Source organism: Solanum tuberosum, unplaced genomic scaffold (assembly GCF_000226075.1).
Source record: "Solanum tuberosum cultivar DM 1-3 516 R44 unplaced genomic scaffold, SolTub_3.0 scf00450, whole genome shotgun sequence".
Classification (NCBI taxonomy): domain Eukaryota; kingdom Viridiplantae; phylum Streptophyta; class Magnoliopsida; order Solanales; family Solanaceae; genus Solanum; species Solanum tuberosum.
Genome location: NW_006239379.1, coordinates 203,489 through 218,991, shown reverse-complemented (window position 1 = coordinate 218,991; position 15,503 = coordinate 203,489). Strand labels below are relative to the sequence as shown.

General features: G+C 35.9%; 1 protein-coding gene across 1 annotated transcript in view; it reads right to left on the bottom strand.

Annotated features, from left to right (window-relative positions):
• Window positions 1–5,530: 5,530 nt before the first annotated feature.
• Window positions 5,531–15,503, bottom strand: part of LOC102600112 (ferredoxin-dependent glutamate synthase, chloroplastic) — a 45,896-nt gene continuing 35,923 nt past the window's right edge. Inside the window, exons 26-33 of the mRNA XM_006363706.2 lie at window positions 14,215–14,343; window positions 13,992–14,090; window positions 13,146–13,288; window positions 12,954–13,047; window positions 12,016–12,254; window positions 11,821–11,899; window positions 6,805–6,888; window positions 5,531–6,211 (exon numbers count right to left, since the gene is read on the bottom strand). Of these exons, the coding sequence (XP_006363768.1) occupies window positions 6,032–6,211; window positions 6,805–6,888; window positions 11,821–11,899; window positions 12,016–12,254; window positions 12,954–13,047; window positions 13,146–13,288; window positions 13,992–14,090; window positions 14,215–14,343 (1,047 nt within the window). The 3' untranslated portion in view covers window positions 5,531–6,031. The remainder of the gene's footprint in view (window positions 6,212–6,804; window positions 6,889–11,820; window positions 11,900–12,015; window positions 12,255–12,953; window positions 13,048–13,145; window positions 13,289–13,991; window positions 14,091–14,214; window positions 14,344–15,503) is intronic.

Genomic DNA, 15,503 nt, shown 5'->3' with positions numbered 1-15,503 from the left:
ATGTCAATTCAAGGCATTATAGATCATGAAAACATACTCACTCTCGCAAATGAATTCAAGTACATACACATCAACACATAAACTTTCCCTGTACGTAGATCGCCACTAATGTAGATTGACAAGACTCAAAATGCTTAAGGACTTGCTGGTTTAACTTAGGTTTGGGAAAAAGGTAGGGTATCATTTGGTCAAGTGACTAAGATGCCTCTCTAATGCTGCCATTTATTTTTAACTTGACCGTTCCGCTCACAATTTTTTTTTTCCTTCCACCCTTTTCTCCCTTTTTAAGAAGTTCACTTATTTCAGGTTCCATTCATCTTTTACTTGAGGCATGTGTGCATACTTTGAGCTAGCACCCATATGTTTTTTTGTTTTACTTTATTTATGAAATCTTTTCAACATTTTTCAAATTCAAGCTTATGGTGGTCTATGCTTTCAGCTCAAAAGTACTATTTATTTCATTGATGCACAAATCTCGAAACTTAGGCTTTGGCCTATAGTTCAACTCTTCTTTTTATCTTTCTCTCCTAAGCTTAGGCTTTAAGCATATATCACCAATCATTAACAACTATGGAACATGAGCGTGTCTAGATAAAGAGTTCAAATGTTCAAGATATGCGACATGGTGGCCAAAAAAATGGATTTGGGCTCAATGAAGCCGACTAATATCACGTTAATGGAAGGGAAATTTAGATTATTATGGATGGTTAAAAAGGGCCTAGGTTCATCTTTCAGGCCATGTAAAATCTAGATTTTTAACTTGAAATAAATTTTGGGGCAAATTCTGCACAACATGCACATATAATAAAGAATCAAATCCTTTCCATATGGGCATTACAATTCAACAAAATCTCAAGCTAGTCTCAAAATAAATTAAATCTAATGACTTTTGACAAACTACAATGGGGAGATCCCGCTTGTGAATCATAAAGCAAAATCAAGAATGTACGACCCATGACAAGAGATTGCTTTTCAATTCGCATTTTCTCATTTTTTGAAATTATTTCTAAAACAAACTTTCTTTGCCAATAAATTTTGTTGGTCGGCCCTCTTACAAGAAGTGCGACAGAAGACTCAATTTAAAACTAAACCTTAATATTTTCGAGTAAAAATGCCACCTCTCAATCTATCATAGGGAACACCAACTCGGTTCGACACAAAATGACTCAAGAAAAAAATAAAATAGAAGAAAGAAAAAGAAAAATATTTTGCTCCTTGGGAAAGAACTGTGACATAAAGAAAACCCTTGGAGTTTATTAAACTAACTATTATTCATAAAGGCGATTTTAATTTTATCTCATGTGCCATAATTTCATTGTGAGAACAAGGCCTTCTTGAAAAGCACCAAGCACAAATTCCAAGCAAGCACGGGTACTGAAACAATAGAGAAATGTGAGACCAACTCGCCTATCAAGCAATCAATCATCCACACAACGATGCCTAACAAGGCATATTTCAACATTCACTAAAAGAAAATTATGAAATCAACTGTCAAGTTGTCACAAAAATTAGAATTTAACACATTAGTAGTTTCAAACAATCCTTGGAGAATCTTGGTAGCTTAGTTGGTTGGTTAGCTGAACTCCCACCTTGTTGATAAGGGTTCAATTCCCCACATTATAATCCCCTTCCCCACCTCTATTTTTTTTTAAAAATGTTTCAAACAACCCCCAAACAAAACTTATCATTGTCCTCAATGCTATTGCTTTCTCAAAAAGAGTGATAAAGGAAAGTGCTCATACCCCCCTTGTATGCTTAAACCTATTTTGTCTTCTAGAAGTTGGGAGTCACTTTGCTCTGTCGTAGTACCCTCTCAACATCGGGTTCATATTCCATTTAGCCTTTGCCCTTTCCTTATCAATTGCAACTTGCATGGTCGTGATTTTGTCCTCAAGGACCTCAACTCTTGTGCTCAATTTGTCTACTTTGAAAATCAGTTCCCTCATGGAATCTCTTGATGTGGTGTCCAATATCTTTTTTTCCTCTAGCCCATATTTTTCTTGTGTATCCATCATGGTGATTAAGGGTCTAGATCTCACACATTCATCTATACTTTTTATGAATGTGCATCCAGATTAATCCCAAAAGATACGTGATAATTTCAGGATACGATAAATGTAACATCTCAAAAATGAAAAAGTTAGATTGGGATTGAAAGTTGGTAGAAAATTGTTGGTACACTGGTTCCACGATCCCACGTACAGAGCATGGGAGGTAATACAAGCCGTAAGAACCAGTCGTGGATGACACTTGGAAAGGTTTAGTCACTGACCGTGGTGCACAAGCCAACAAGACGTTATTGTTGTCTCGTCATTGCACCTTTAGACTTAGTGATTTCAATAAAGTTGTGTCAACGAGTGGGAGTGTACGAGTCATACATGGATATACGACCAGTAGTCAGTGTTCGTTGTTATGCTTCAGGGAATCCTTGAGACTCAAAGTATGAGAGGTTTTATGGTTCATCTAAGATTATACAGATCGTGATAGTTGGTTCATGGTTTGACATCAGAGATTTGGGCTTTCAGTATTTGGTTCATAAAGAACCAGTATGGTCTGTGGTCGGATGTACGGACCGGACCGTACATGGATTCGTAGAAGTGATCCGACAGTTTTAGTTCAAGGGTATTTGGATCATTTCCAACCTTTTAAATATCTATTCTACTTCGTTTTAAGTCTATTTCTGAGACTATAATTGATTCTCTTAAGACCCTAACCATCCCATTCACTCTCATTCTCTCAAAATCCAAAAGCTTTTTCAAGTCTTCTTCTCCAAGTTTCTCTCAACGTGATTTAAGGGCTTCCTCAAGTTCAAGTCTTCTTTCCAGATTTCAATCTAGGGCTCCATCAAGGTATGTGAAAAATTCATCAATGGTTTCCTCTTCACCCATTAGTTCCAAAGAAACCCCAAAATATCTTTTATGAATCTTACCTAATTCTAGAGTTTCATGGTTTTGTTATGGATTCAATTGTGATTATAAGTTTATTCATCATTATTGATCTTATCATGCATGATTTGATCACATTTCGAAGTTTTCAATGATTTGCACATGAAACCATGCTATACAAGTGATTTTGATATGAAATCAAGTTTTGATGATATGCATGCATTATGAATTGAAGATGTTTATGAATGAAAGATGCTTTCAAATAAAGTATCATCATGTTTTATGAAATTAGATTACTTCCGATTGAAGTATTCTCATTATGAAAGATTTTCATTATTTAGATGCTTTAGATTAAGTATCTCTTATGAATTGATTATGTTATGAAATCATGATATTTTAAAGGAGCTATGATTATGAATTTCCATGATTGACTTAGTATTACTAGATTCTTACCATTTCAAGGAATATGAACATGAATTTGATATGATTACACATATTTTATGTTGGGATTTTACTTAGCATCGAGTTGGATTAGTATTGGATCCTATCAGCTTGATCAGATTTGGTGTATCCTTATGGTTCAAGGGCATGCCACATATGTTTCCTTTTATGTCATTTCTGACTTTCTTCAGTTTTCAAAATTTTCAAGTGAGCTAGGGCTTGTTCTAGTATTATGTAGTAGAGGCTTATTGTTAGACATAGTATTCCCACATTATGGTCTCTGCACTCTGATTCAACAATATATTGAGATTTCTATTTGAGAGCTGACAGTTTGAGTCAAATTCAAAACATCACTGTTGAGTTCCTTGACCCCATTGTACGTAGACTCAACTCTATTTAGAACTCAGTTCAACATCTCTTCAATTTTAGATATAGCTGGATCACTCACACATTCTTGGTTTTGAGGAGGATTAGATTTTTGGGGAGGTACATACAGATCTGAACTTCGATGGTTGTACCTATCATCTCCTCTAGCTCTATCTTGCTCGAACCATTGTCTTTCGCGGTCTCTCCATTGACCATAGCTATTTCTTCAACCTTGATTCTGTTTTCGAGGATGCTAAGAACTTTGGTTTGTCGCTTGATATCCTAGTCAAGAACCCAACCCTTGATTTGCCAAATATCTAATATCCTCATCAAATAAGGCATAATTAGTTTCTTTTTTCAAGAAAAGCAATACTTTGTGCTCCAATAGCATTTACACTTTTGGTTCCGACACCCATCATTTGTTTTGCTAGGAAGTCAATATTAGTCATCCTCTTGGCCATTTGTTCATCTCGTTCCTCCTCTTTCTTTCTCATCTCATTTTTCATTGTTGAGGCAACAACACTACCGCCTTTCACCCTATCTTGAGTATGCCATGCCATATTATTTTTTGTCATTTGGTTAAGAGAGATGGTAGCTTGAGGGTAGGTCAGGTTCATGAAAGAACCTCCAACCAAGTTTGTTTACTACTCCTTGATTCACCTCATCTAATGCATGATAGAAAATTTGGAGTAAAACTTAATCTAATAGCCCATGGTTTAGACATTTTGTTACCTTCTTCTTAAAACTCAGCCACAGATCGTGTATAACTTTTGAAATTTGTTCATAATTGTTTATCTCATCCCTCAATTTCAACATCATAAAGGAAGGATAGAATCTCTCGAGAAAAACAGTGTTTTATTCCTCCCAAGTGGTAATGGATCCTCGGTGTAACTCTCCAAGACATGTGGTAGCCTCTCCGATCAATGAGAAAGGAAACAACCTTAGTCGGACTGACTTTTGGTTCATGGTTCACATCTTGAAAGGGAGACAAACTTCCACAAAATCCCATTTGTAGCAAATGAAGGACTTGTCACTTGAAATACGACATCCTGTACCTCCGATGATTGGTGAATTGCTCCAGCTACACCCAAATCCATGGGTGCTTCCTCAACGACAATTTCATTTGCAAACCCCACACTACCAAGACTTTCGTCGTCACCCGTCTGGTCCATTTTCCCCCGTTTTTGCAAGCAACAACACAAAGTAACAAGAACACAAAATGCACAATAGTTCAAATCTAGGAATCAACAAAAGACAATCGTAAACAAATCCCCAACAACTGCGCCATTTTTTGATAAACACTCAACTATGTCTCATTTTTCAAGGCATAAGCGATCATATGCAAAACAATTACCCAAGTCATGAGGTCAGGGTGGAACACAGATTTGCAGTTGGGAGCTACAATTGATTTCACAACTCGAAACAAACTAGCAAATTGAATTCTTAACAGGCAAATATTATATATATGAATGGGAGGTTTTGCTAACATGTAAAACAATATCCATCTATGTTGTGGATTCTACATGTACCTAATACACATATTTACAAAAGAAGAGGGACGAGAAAACGCCAAATACACAAAGGGAGAAGGACAAGAGAACAAGAGGTAGACAAATACACAAAGGCAGAGGGACACGAGGAGAGATACACAAATACACAAATAGAGGGGGATGAGAGAAGCAGAGATGCACAAATACACATAGGAAGTAGAATGAGAGATGCGAGCCATAGAGGAGAGAGGCGCCTGAGAAAAGGAGGAGAGCAAGTGTTGCTAGATTTACTAAATTTTAAAAGAATAGTTGGGTTTACCGTGGTTTTTGAAATTTCCACTTTTATTATTTCATGCTTAAAGCAAAGAAGCATTTTGCATTGCTATATATCAATATGTTCCGAACAAGTAAATATATGCTGTTCTAATTTACACATTCTTGAATCAGAGTCAAAATCACGATACAAGTTACAACTTATTAGGCATGAGAATGAAAGCCCACTGGAACGCAAAAAAATAAAATTAGTGGCCAGAACTAGTAGAAGCATTAACATTGTGTCTGAACTTCCAAGTTCTTCAGCAAAGCAATATTGGCAAAGGCACGACTATGCCATAATTTATCAAGAATTTACAATTTCTCCATCATCACTGTACAACTGCTGAAGCACCACGAAAGATATGTCCCTTCTTTGACAAAGGTAAGCTTGCATCCTTAAGTATTTCTCTCTCAGATTTCACTGTTCTCTTTTGCAGACAATCTGATTCTAAAAATTCAAAATGAATTTCCTGTACAAACTGTCTTCTGATTAGACCGTGGTCATGGCTGTGTGCATATAATTGGTATTTAAATTTATTTTAATGGCATCTCTGCAGACTGCAAAGTGACCTCCTGCCCAGAAGCCAGTTGCTCATATTCAGCACTGGCCTCAGGGGTGTCTTCTTCACTGGGTGGAACCAATTGCCAAAAGAGTGGCAAATATTTGTCCCAGTCTTTGAGGATAACAGAGCCTTTTGTACTGCCAGTTTTTTCCTAGAAACGACGAATACACTTACATTAGAACATATTACACCTCAACCACTCAGCAACTCGTTCAAAAAGCCGAGAACAAAAATGAAGAACTAATCTAAATGGCCTCACCCAACCGTGTAAACCACAAATAGTGAGTGAATGCATAATATATGTAAACTTCATATCTAATATGCACATAGTGTGCATGATCAGTGTATAATTTATGTATATCAATTAGGAAAAGTAAACAGTGAATCCGGTCTGTTACTTGTAAGATCCCAAGAAAAATAGGGTGGACACCATTCATGCAAAGCAGATACACCATCAATTAACTGTATTACTGATTAAAGCCATGTGGTGAACTTAAGGCCAAAACCCATTAATTAATCATAGGATAAAGAAAGATAAAAGTCCCCCCCACACCTCCCACAAACACATTTTAAATTGTAGATGGATTAATACTAGAAAAAGTTTGATGGGAGCTTATCAAATTAGATTGTGGGCAGATAAATGGCAAGTTCTTAAAACATGTAATTATGTCCCAATGAACTGTCATTAATCGAGCATGTGTATGCGAACATGCAGGCACATACGAAAAATATACGTGTACTTACCACATGAGCTTCGATTAGGTTCTTTAGCTGTGTTTGACCCACCGGAGCAACCACTCTTTGGATCTTAACAATCTCCTTGTTTACCTTTACAAAATGGTGAAAGTATCAGAAAATGTGCGAAGAAGAACACAGTTTCAAGAAGCCAAATCAAATTTGTTAATACATGTTGGTAAAGCTTAAAGTCATATAAAAAGCTACATATGATTTTATGATTCAAATTGGTGAGTATCTGTCACTGATGAAATCACCACATGGTCTGCCAAGAGATTTAGGTACTTTTTAATCTTTCATAACAAGGCAAGAATGCCTGCTTACTCGCATGGTCTACCAAGAGATTTAGGTACTTTTCAATCTTTCATAACAAGGCAAGAATGTCTGCTTACTCACATGGTCTACCAAGAGATTAAGTTATTCTTTTCAAATCCTACCCTAGTGGGCAAGAATGTCTGCAGCTTTGGTGACTAACAAACATCAGATATTTTGTTGCAGACTTCTAATTTATAGATCTACCATAGAGTTTGAATTCCTAAAAGTATACTAGCAATCAATGATGTGGAACAAGAATCATCAGAGACCAAAGTTTAAATCCCGAGGATATCAAAATACACTGGGTGATTTTGTCATTTGTCTAAATATTGATGTGCAGGGTTACCATGTGCTAGTGAAAGATAATAAATACCCAATGGAAAAATCGAGGTATGAGTAAGGTGTGACTGATAGAACCAAGGACAAGGATGAAGCTTTGGAAATAACAAGAAGGTCATTCACAAGATTTCAAGCTAAAGAATTGCAAAACAAGGTGGTTCGGCTTTCAGTGGGAAATAAAGAAGATGGTAATTGTGGAAGAGGATCTCAAGACTTAAGGAGATGATTGGCAGGTGCTACAATTGTTTTATGGGCCAAACTGAAGTTAAGAGGATATAGATTGGGGGCCGAACACCAACCAAAGAAGGCCTAAATCATCCCACAAAGAGGCCAACTTTGCGGCAAGTATGGGGTAAAGGCTCCTAAAACTACCCACAAATTAAGGAGTTTTTCCTTCAATTTAGGCAACCTTACTTTCCATGGTTTTAGGAGACTTAGTCATACTTCCCAGAATATAATGGGCACATTTAAATGTTTCCCTAGGTAGTTGGGATTTATTTCTTTTCCTTTTCCTGAGGATGTTGGACTTGTCCAATTTTTTCGGCAAAAAAAAAAAAAGCCCATAATGTATCATATCAAAAATTCCACTTTTCCACCTATTAGACCACAAATGCCCAAACATTTTTTTAGGTCTATAATTGTCCCTTTCTAAATGGAACAATTAGTGGTGACCAGGATTAATTAATTAAGGAAAAATGACCTAAATACACAACTTATTTTACCATATTCTCTAAAATTCCCTACAATTTGAAAAATTACAAAAATCCCTACTCTCTCCTTTTCTCGGATAAATCACTTAACGCAATGTATCGGTCGGATACATCACTTTACGTGATGTATCAGGACATTGAGTGATGTATCCAAAACCGAGACGTGATGTATCGGGACGCTGAGGGATGTATCCGACATCGGAACATGATGTTTTGGGACGTTTTTGGATGTATCTGGATTCCACCAAATTTAAGAAATTTTTGATATTTGGAAAAGAGTAGGGATAGGATGTAATTAGCTCTTAACACTACCGGATTTGTGTAAAATTCCATTAATTAATCATGTGACTCTATCTTATTGGTCCACAGATTCTTAGACCCAACCCAAAGACCCGATTGTCCATTGTAAAAAACACAAACCCACAAAGTACCATGTTTCTTCAAGCATCTTTAGAATTAGATGTTCATTTAAAGATTGGATTACTGACGCAAGTTCCTCCATCCTTATCACCCCTTCATTTCAATTCAAACAACACAAACTTTTTTCTCCCAAGATTTTAAAGTAGTAAAAAAAAATCCATTTTCTGGAGGTTTTTTTTTTTTTTTACTATTGGTTAAAGAAGACACAATTTATATATAGTAAATTCTATCTATCTATCTATCTATATTATATTAAAAATGAGAACCCCAAAACATAAAAGTTAAATTCCATAAATGCCTTGTTTATTTAATGTGCCTAAATATCCTATTTATTAATATATACATATAAAAAGGCTACATATAGAGGCAAATATTGTTGCTCTGTGAATAGTCACCACAAACTATCAGACCCGATTTTGAAGAAAATCCTCTTGTTTGGAAAGGAATTAATCATTGCTTATCTTGGTTGACAGAATTTTGAGATTAGACCAAAAAAATACTTTGATGGAGCATTGCCAAAGATATTTGCAAAATTTAACCAATGCCCTAGCAATATTTCTCTTCTTCCAATTCTCCCTTTTCAAAAAAAAAATGTATATATCTTCAGATATACATACATTCCATATGCTTTTATTTATTAGGTTATATGTTGTGGCGGCTGAACTCATTATGGCGGCCAAGTTGTTATTTACTGTGTTTTGGTTACATATTAGCAGTTGTTTTGGTACATTTGGTCTTAAAAATCTTCAAGCCTCAAACACTTCTTCCTCCTGGATTTGCACCCCCACCCCTCTTCTTTGCTTCAAGCTAATCCAATTCCTTTTATAGATCATTTTATTTCGTTGGGATATACACACACATTATAATCGGTTTCCAATTTATCATATGCAAATATTTTGTTTATAGAAACAATTTTCGATATATATATATATATATATATATACACGCACATTATTTTCATATAATATTCCATTTTTCACAAATTGATGTTATTTTTATAATTTTGTCAATTGCTTCAATTTTTACTTTAAATTGAGAATTTTAAGGTGAAAAACTCTTTTGAGGAGTATTTCAAGTGATAATGGTTATCACTCACAAACTTCAATTTATTTTTCAAGTGAAATTGATATCACAAAATTGAGAACTCCAAATTAAAAAGTTAAAAGATTTAACCTAAATACTCTTCTTCTAAACGAAACATCACCTACACATACTCCTTCATTAACAGTCAGAATCATTAAATTCACAAATATGTCTTTTTATCCTTACCCAAGGGTGTGGCCTAATAGTTAATGAAGTGGGCTAAACAACACAAGGTCTCAAGGTTCAAATCCCAAGACAAAATCACTAGGTGATTTCTTCCCATCTGTTCTAAACTACGTGGACAGAGTTACCTAACACTATAGCCTCTATAACCAACCTCTCCTTACACCATTTGTTTTTATCTAGACGTCCCCTTACACTAAATATATAGGGGTTTCCTACACGACCATATACTTCTAAAGCTATAAGACCACCGGAAGGCAACCAGGACTATAGCATGTTGTGAAAGAAGCACACTGAACTTCCCTCACGCTTGGCGCCAATGAAGTTACAGAACATCCCTTTAGGATATAAAGAAATTTCCTTTAATTGATATCTTTGGTTTAAGTCACTATAGAAAGAAATCAGCCTTAAGCAACTTACTGCCTCAACTTTCTTTAATTTGAAGTCAAGATCACTTAATCCAAGTTCTTGATTTGTTTCTCTAGTTAAAGTAATTAGTTTACCCAATGAATTGTAACTACCAGGTCCCATTTAGGATTCTTAGGATCTTTGGTGAAATTCTTAAATTCTATTCTTGAATTTCTGTTCTTAAATTCCATTTTTGAGGTAGGCATGGAAGTGAGGCTTGACACACAAAATATCCCCAAGAGAGAGATTCAAGTATCTCGGGTCTATAGTTCAAGGGAGTAGGGACATCAACGATGCCATCACACATTGTATTGGTGCAGCATGGATGACGTGAAAGCTTGCCTTTGGAGTCTTGTGTGATAAGAAGGTACCACCGAAACTCAAGGGTATGTTCTATAGAGTGGTGGTTCGACCGACATTGTTGTATGGGACTGAATATTGGCCATTCAAGAACTCCCATGTCCAGAAGATGCATGTTGCGGAGAAGAGAATGTTGAGTTGGATGTGTGGTCATACTAGGAGCAATAAGATTAGAAATAAGGATATTCAGAATTAGGTGGGACAAGCCTCTATTGTGGACTAGATGATAGAAGCAAGACTGAGATGGTTTGGACATGTGAAGAGACGATGATAGACGCACCAGTGAGGAGATGCAAGAGGTTGGTTATAGAGGGTACATGGAGAGGCAGAGAAAGGGTGAAAAAGTATTGGGAGAGGTAATAAGACAGAATATGATGCATCTTTACGTTACCAAGGATATGACCCTAGATAAGATGGTGTAGAGGGAATATATTAGGATAGAAGATTAGTAGGTAGTGTAGTGTTGTCTTGCTTAGGGTGGCTAGGGTTTGCGATGGAACTAGTTGTAGTATTGTAGTTCTTGTTTATTTTCTTTTTTATCATTGTTTATTATTGTTTTTTAATAATCTATCCTAGTATGTTGTTTATGGAGTTTTGATTATCACATGATTTTATTGTTGTTTTGGCTCCTCTCTGGTAGACTTTTGCACTGTTTCCTTGTTATTTGCTTATTCTCTTCATTGTCTCCTTTTTTATACCGAGATTTGTTGCACTAGAGTCGAGGGTCTTTCAAAAATAGTCTCTCTTCCTCCATGAGTAGTGGTAAGGTATGTGTACATTCTACCCTCCCCAAAACCTCACTTGTGGGATTTCATTGGGTATGTTGTTATTGTTGTTGAATTTCTCTCTTTAATTTTTAATTTTTTTAAGCTTCTGCAGTTTCCTTTAAGTTTGTTATTCAATTCTTGAACCCCCAAGGTGATCCTTATCAATCACAGACACCATCGTATAAATAATAAAGAATTCAAACAGATATCCATTAATTTTCTCTCTCAGTTCTCGACAAAGTGAGATCATCTTGGTCTTCTCTTTTGCATGAATTTTAAGGAAACTCTGCAATTTAATATGATTATTTTGAGTCTAAAATGACCTATGTCGGATACAGATTCTTCATAAACTTTGTAACAAAAGCAAATCTAAAAGGCACTTGAATACATCAATGTTGTGATAGACGAGTAAATATTCATAAAGGTGAGTCAAATCTCACCTTAGGTACAAATGTTTCATCCTCATCTAGAATGTATGCCAAACCTCCAGTCATACCAGCAGCTACATTTCTACCAACCCTGTTGTAAGCAAGAAAACATAGCTCAAATCCATGTCCCGAATTCTGCACTGTCCAAATTGTACCTTCAAATCTCTTATGATAATGAGTAGAGGATGAACAAGAAGTAATACTTACTTTCCAAGCACAACAACACATCCTCCTGTCATGTACTCACAACAGTGGTCCCCAGTTCCTTCTACAACAGCTTGAGCAAGAGAATTCCTCACAGCAAAACGCTCTCCTGCTTTACCTCTGACAAATACTTGACCACCTGTTGCTCCATATAAGCAGGTGTTCCCTACTATGGTAGCATCCTCTGGAACAAATCCAGTATTTTCGACGGGAGTTACAACCAACTCTCCTCCAGCCATGCCCTTTTGAAATTTGATTCAGTAACTTCATTTAGTATGAATGAATTATTCAAGTAAACAACAACTACTTCTCAATCCCAAAATAGGTGGGGTCAAACTATATGAATCCTGATTTCTCATTTAAACTCATATCACATTATCATAACAAATAAGATAGACTTGAAAAATGTCTAAAATATATAATAATAATAATAATGTATATTACTCTAAAAGCATGACGGTCCTTAGAAATGTTGATTAAACCTTTTGGCTTTCATTAAAAGACACTACAATAGACAAAATTGTCATTTGCTATTTTCATCAAATCATTGTCATTTAATTATTATCCTAATATTTAGGACTTTGCAATTAATTAAAGTTAAAGCTATTAAAGTGTCAATTGCTATTTTTTTAATAATTTTGTTCTTCTTGTATATATTTTTGTTGGTTAACGCGAGATGCACGTACACTAAACTAGTAGTAGTAGTAATAATAATAGAAGTTCCATACGAGCCTAAAACCTATTATATTCTTAAAATTCATATAGTGAGCTCCACCCAGCCTGGCAATATTGCTTCGCAGTTTGCACATCAGAGAAACCACATGCGGCATGTGATCCAGAATTACACTACACTAATTACCAATGCCCAGTTAGGGAAACCATAACAGAAAGTTTCAAATCCACATGGTGAATATTGATAAGATATAGGTTGTCCAACAAACCTTTCCTACATAGTCATTAGCTTCTCCAATAAGTCTGATGTTCATTCCAGGTGTCAGAAAACAAGCAAAAGATTGGCCAGCACTCCCGGTAAATCTGCATAGTGGAGAAAGAGTTGACTTGTTCATGCTGATCTAGGACTCCAAATATAATAATTGCAAATACAGAAGACAAATCACAAAAGATAATCTTACGTTATGTTCAGCTGCCCAGCAAAACCAGTATCACCATATTTCTTGGCCACGGCACCCGCAATACGACCACATACAGCACGGTCAATATTGTATATTTCAACTGTCTTGTTGACCACCTTTTCATTCTCAATTGCATCAGATATCTGCATATTAATAGTTTTCCATCGGTTCCTTATAATTTCCTCTAGAATATGGGAATTAAATGGATTTTTCATTTCACTAAGGCACCAAATAAACATGTATTACAAACACGGAAATGTGAGATGCTTCTCTCTCTGTGCCAGAGACTGCCCAACTTTCTTTTTTGTTATTCCTTTTAACCGCTTTCCATCGAAGAAAAATTACTCTGAATGGGACAGGAGTAAAACATATATGACAAGAATCACTTATCACGGGTTCTACTCACTTGTCCTGAATAAATTGTCCTTATTTTCCTTTTTATTTGTTAAGTCCCACTTCAACCGATGGTATGGAATGATGTCTCCTGATATGGATTTGGATAATTCTCACATCATATGCTACCATTTAGGGTAGAGTTAGGCCCTTTGGTTCATTTTCTTCATATCATCGCATGGTATCCAGACCCATCCCTGTACTTGGATTACCCAATGTTGGGCCCTAAGTTATGTTGTTGAAACTTCAACTATGTATCCCTGAGTGTGCAGCCCTGCGGTTGTTAGAGTCCCGTATTGGTTGAGGGTATGGGTTGTTGTCTACTTATATGACCTTGGGCAATTCTCATTTATGAGCTAGCTCTTGGGATTGAGTTAGGCTCAAGGTTCATTTTCTTAACATGATTCATTGAATATTTCAATTCATGCAATGAAATTTTTTAAGTGATCTTACCTTCGGATCTGCAAGCAAAACATCATCCAGAACAGGACCATTACTATGAACTTCCTGGTTCCTTATCATACTGCTGCTCCATTCAGGAAACCCAACATTCTAAAATCATAATGAAATGTCTTGATTCTTCTTGTCAGATAAAACAGGAATAAAGTAATACACAAACAACTATAAGTAACTTAATCAATTGACCGATACATCAACTGTCTTTAAAAATACTTACAGAGAGGATGTAACTAAGATCAAGATGCCGAGTTTTCATTAATGATATATCTCGAGGTCTAAGTATATCTGTGCGCCCAATTATGTCATCCAGTTTCTCATAGCCTAGTTGAGCCAACATGCCTCTCACCTTGACAAAGATAGTGGAAAAATAAATTATGCAGAGAAACAAAGATGGGCACACTGATCAGGTCAAATTTAAAATTTGCAGTAAATGAAAAAAATATGACAGTTAATTAGATCATCAAATCCTTGCTTGCAATTTTTTCATGAAGTGACTTTTGAATATACATATTTGTTCTTCCAGTTCCACATAATGAACTCGAGAACTGCAATCCAAACACAATTGATCATCCTCATATCACTTATATATGTGTGTTTATTGTGGGGGGAGGGGGGGAGGGGGAATTTGTGATTTCTGTGTCTGTCGCTTGAATCTTTACTCTGCAACTGTATCATGTAAAACCATGTTTGTTGGCTACTATCAGCAGCATATCTGGGGGTTGCTTCTCGGGAAGAATATCAAAGATAAGGATCTCTTGTAAGAGAAATTGGAGATAAGGTTGAGCAAGTGATAGAGACAATATTAGTCTAAGGAGGGGAAATTACGTTGTTGAAGTCTACAAGTACAAAAGATCAACATATGTCTTTATTTGTATTCTTTCGCATTGCAAGAAATTTGGAGAAAATACGAGATACTTCTTGTATGAAGGAAATGAGGGTGTAAAGAAGTTTTTGGTGGAATGTGGTAGAAAAAAAAAGATAAAGAGTTCCTACACACGAAGGGGAACTATATATCCGGACATTCAACGCAGAAATACTGAGAAGTAGGTGTGGAGATTCACTTGGCAGGAGTACTCCTTATGGTGAGAAGTGTAATAAATGCCTAATATGATATTAGTGAACAGTATATGTTTCCGGGTGAGGTAATAGACTCTTATAGGATAAGTGTGCTATAGTGGATCATGAAGGGAAGGAATACATTCACAGGGCAAATCGGGTAGCCGTTAGCAATATTGAGAAAAGATACTATTATCTTGGAAGGATATTGGACTAAAGAAACAACTTTGTAGGACGCAAATTGGTAGCATCCATGGTAGTTCAACGTCATTAAAAGACATGGATGAAACTTTGGAAGTTTCAAGAAGACGCATGACAATATCTAAAACAAGGAAATTTCAAGACAAACTCAATGAGCAATTAAAAAGTGTGCTATGATGGAAGACAATCTCTAGCCAAAGAAGATTTTTTTACCAAGTCTTACATCTATTTGGAGGGCCAAATTGAAGT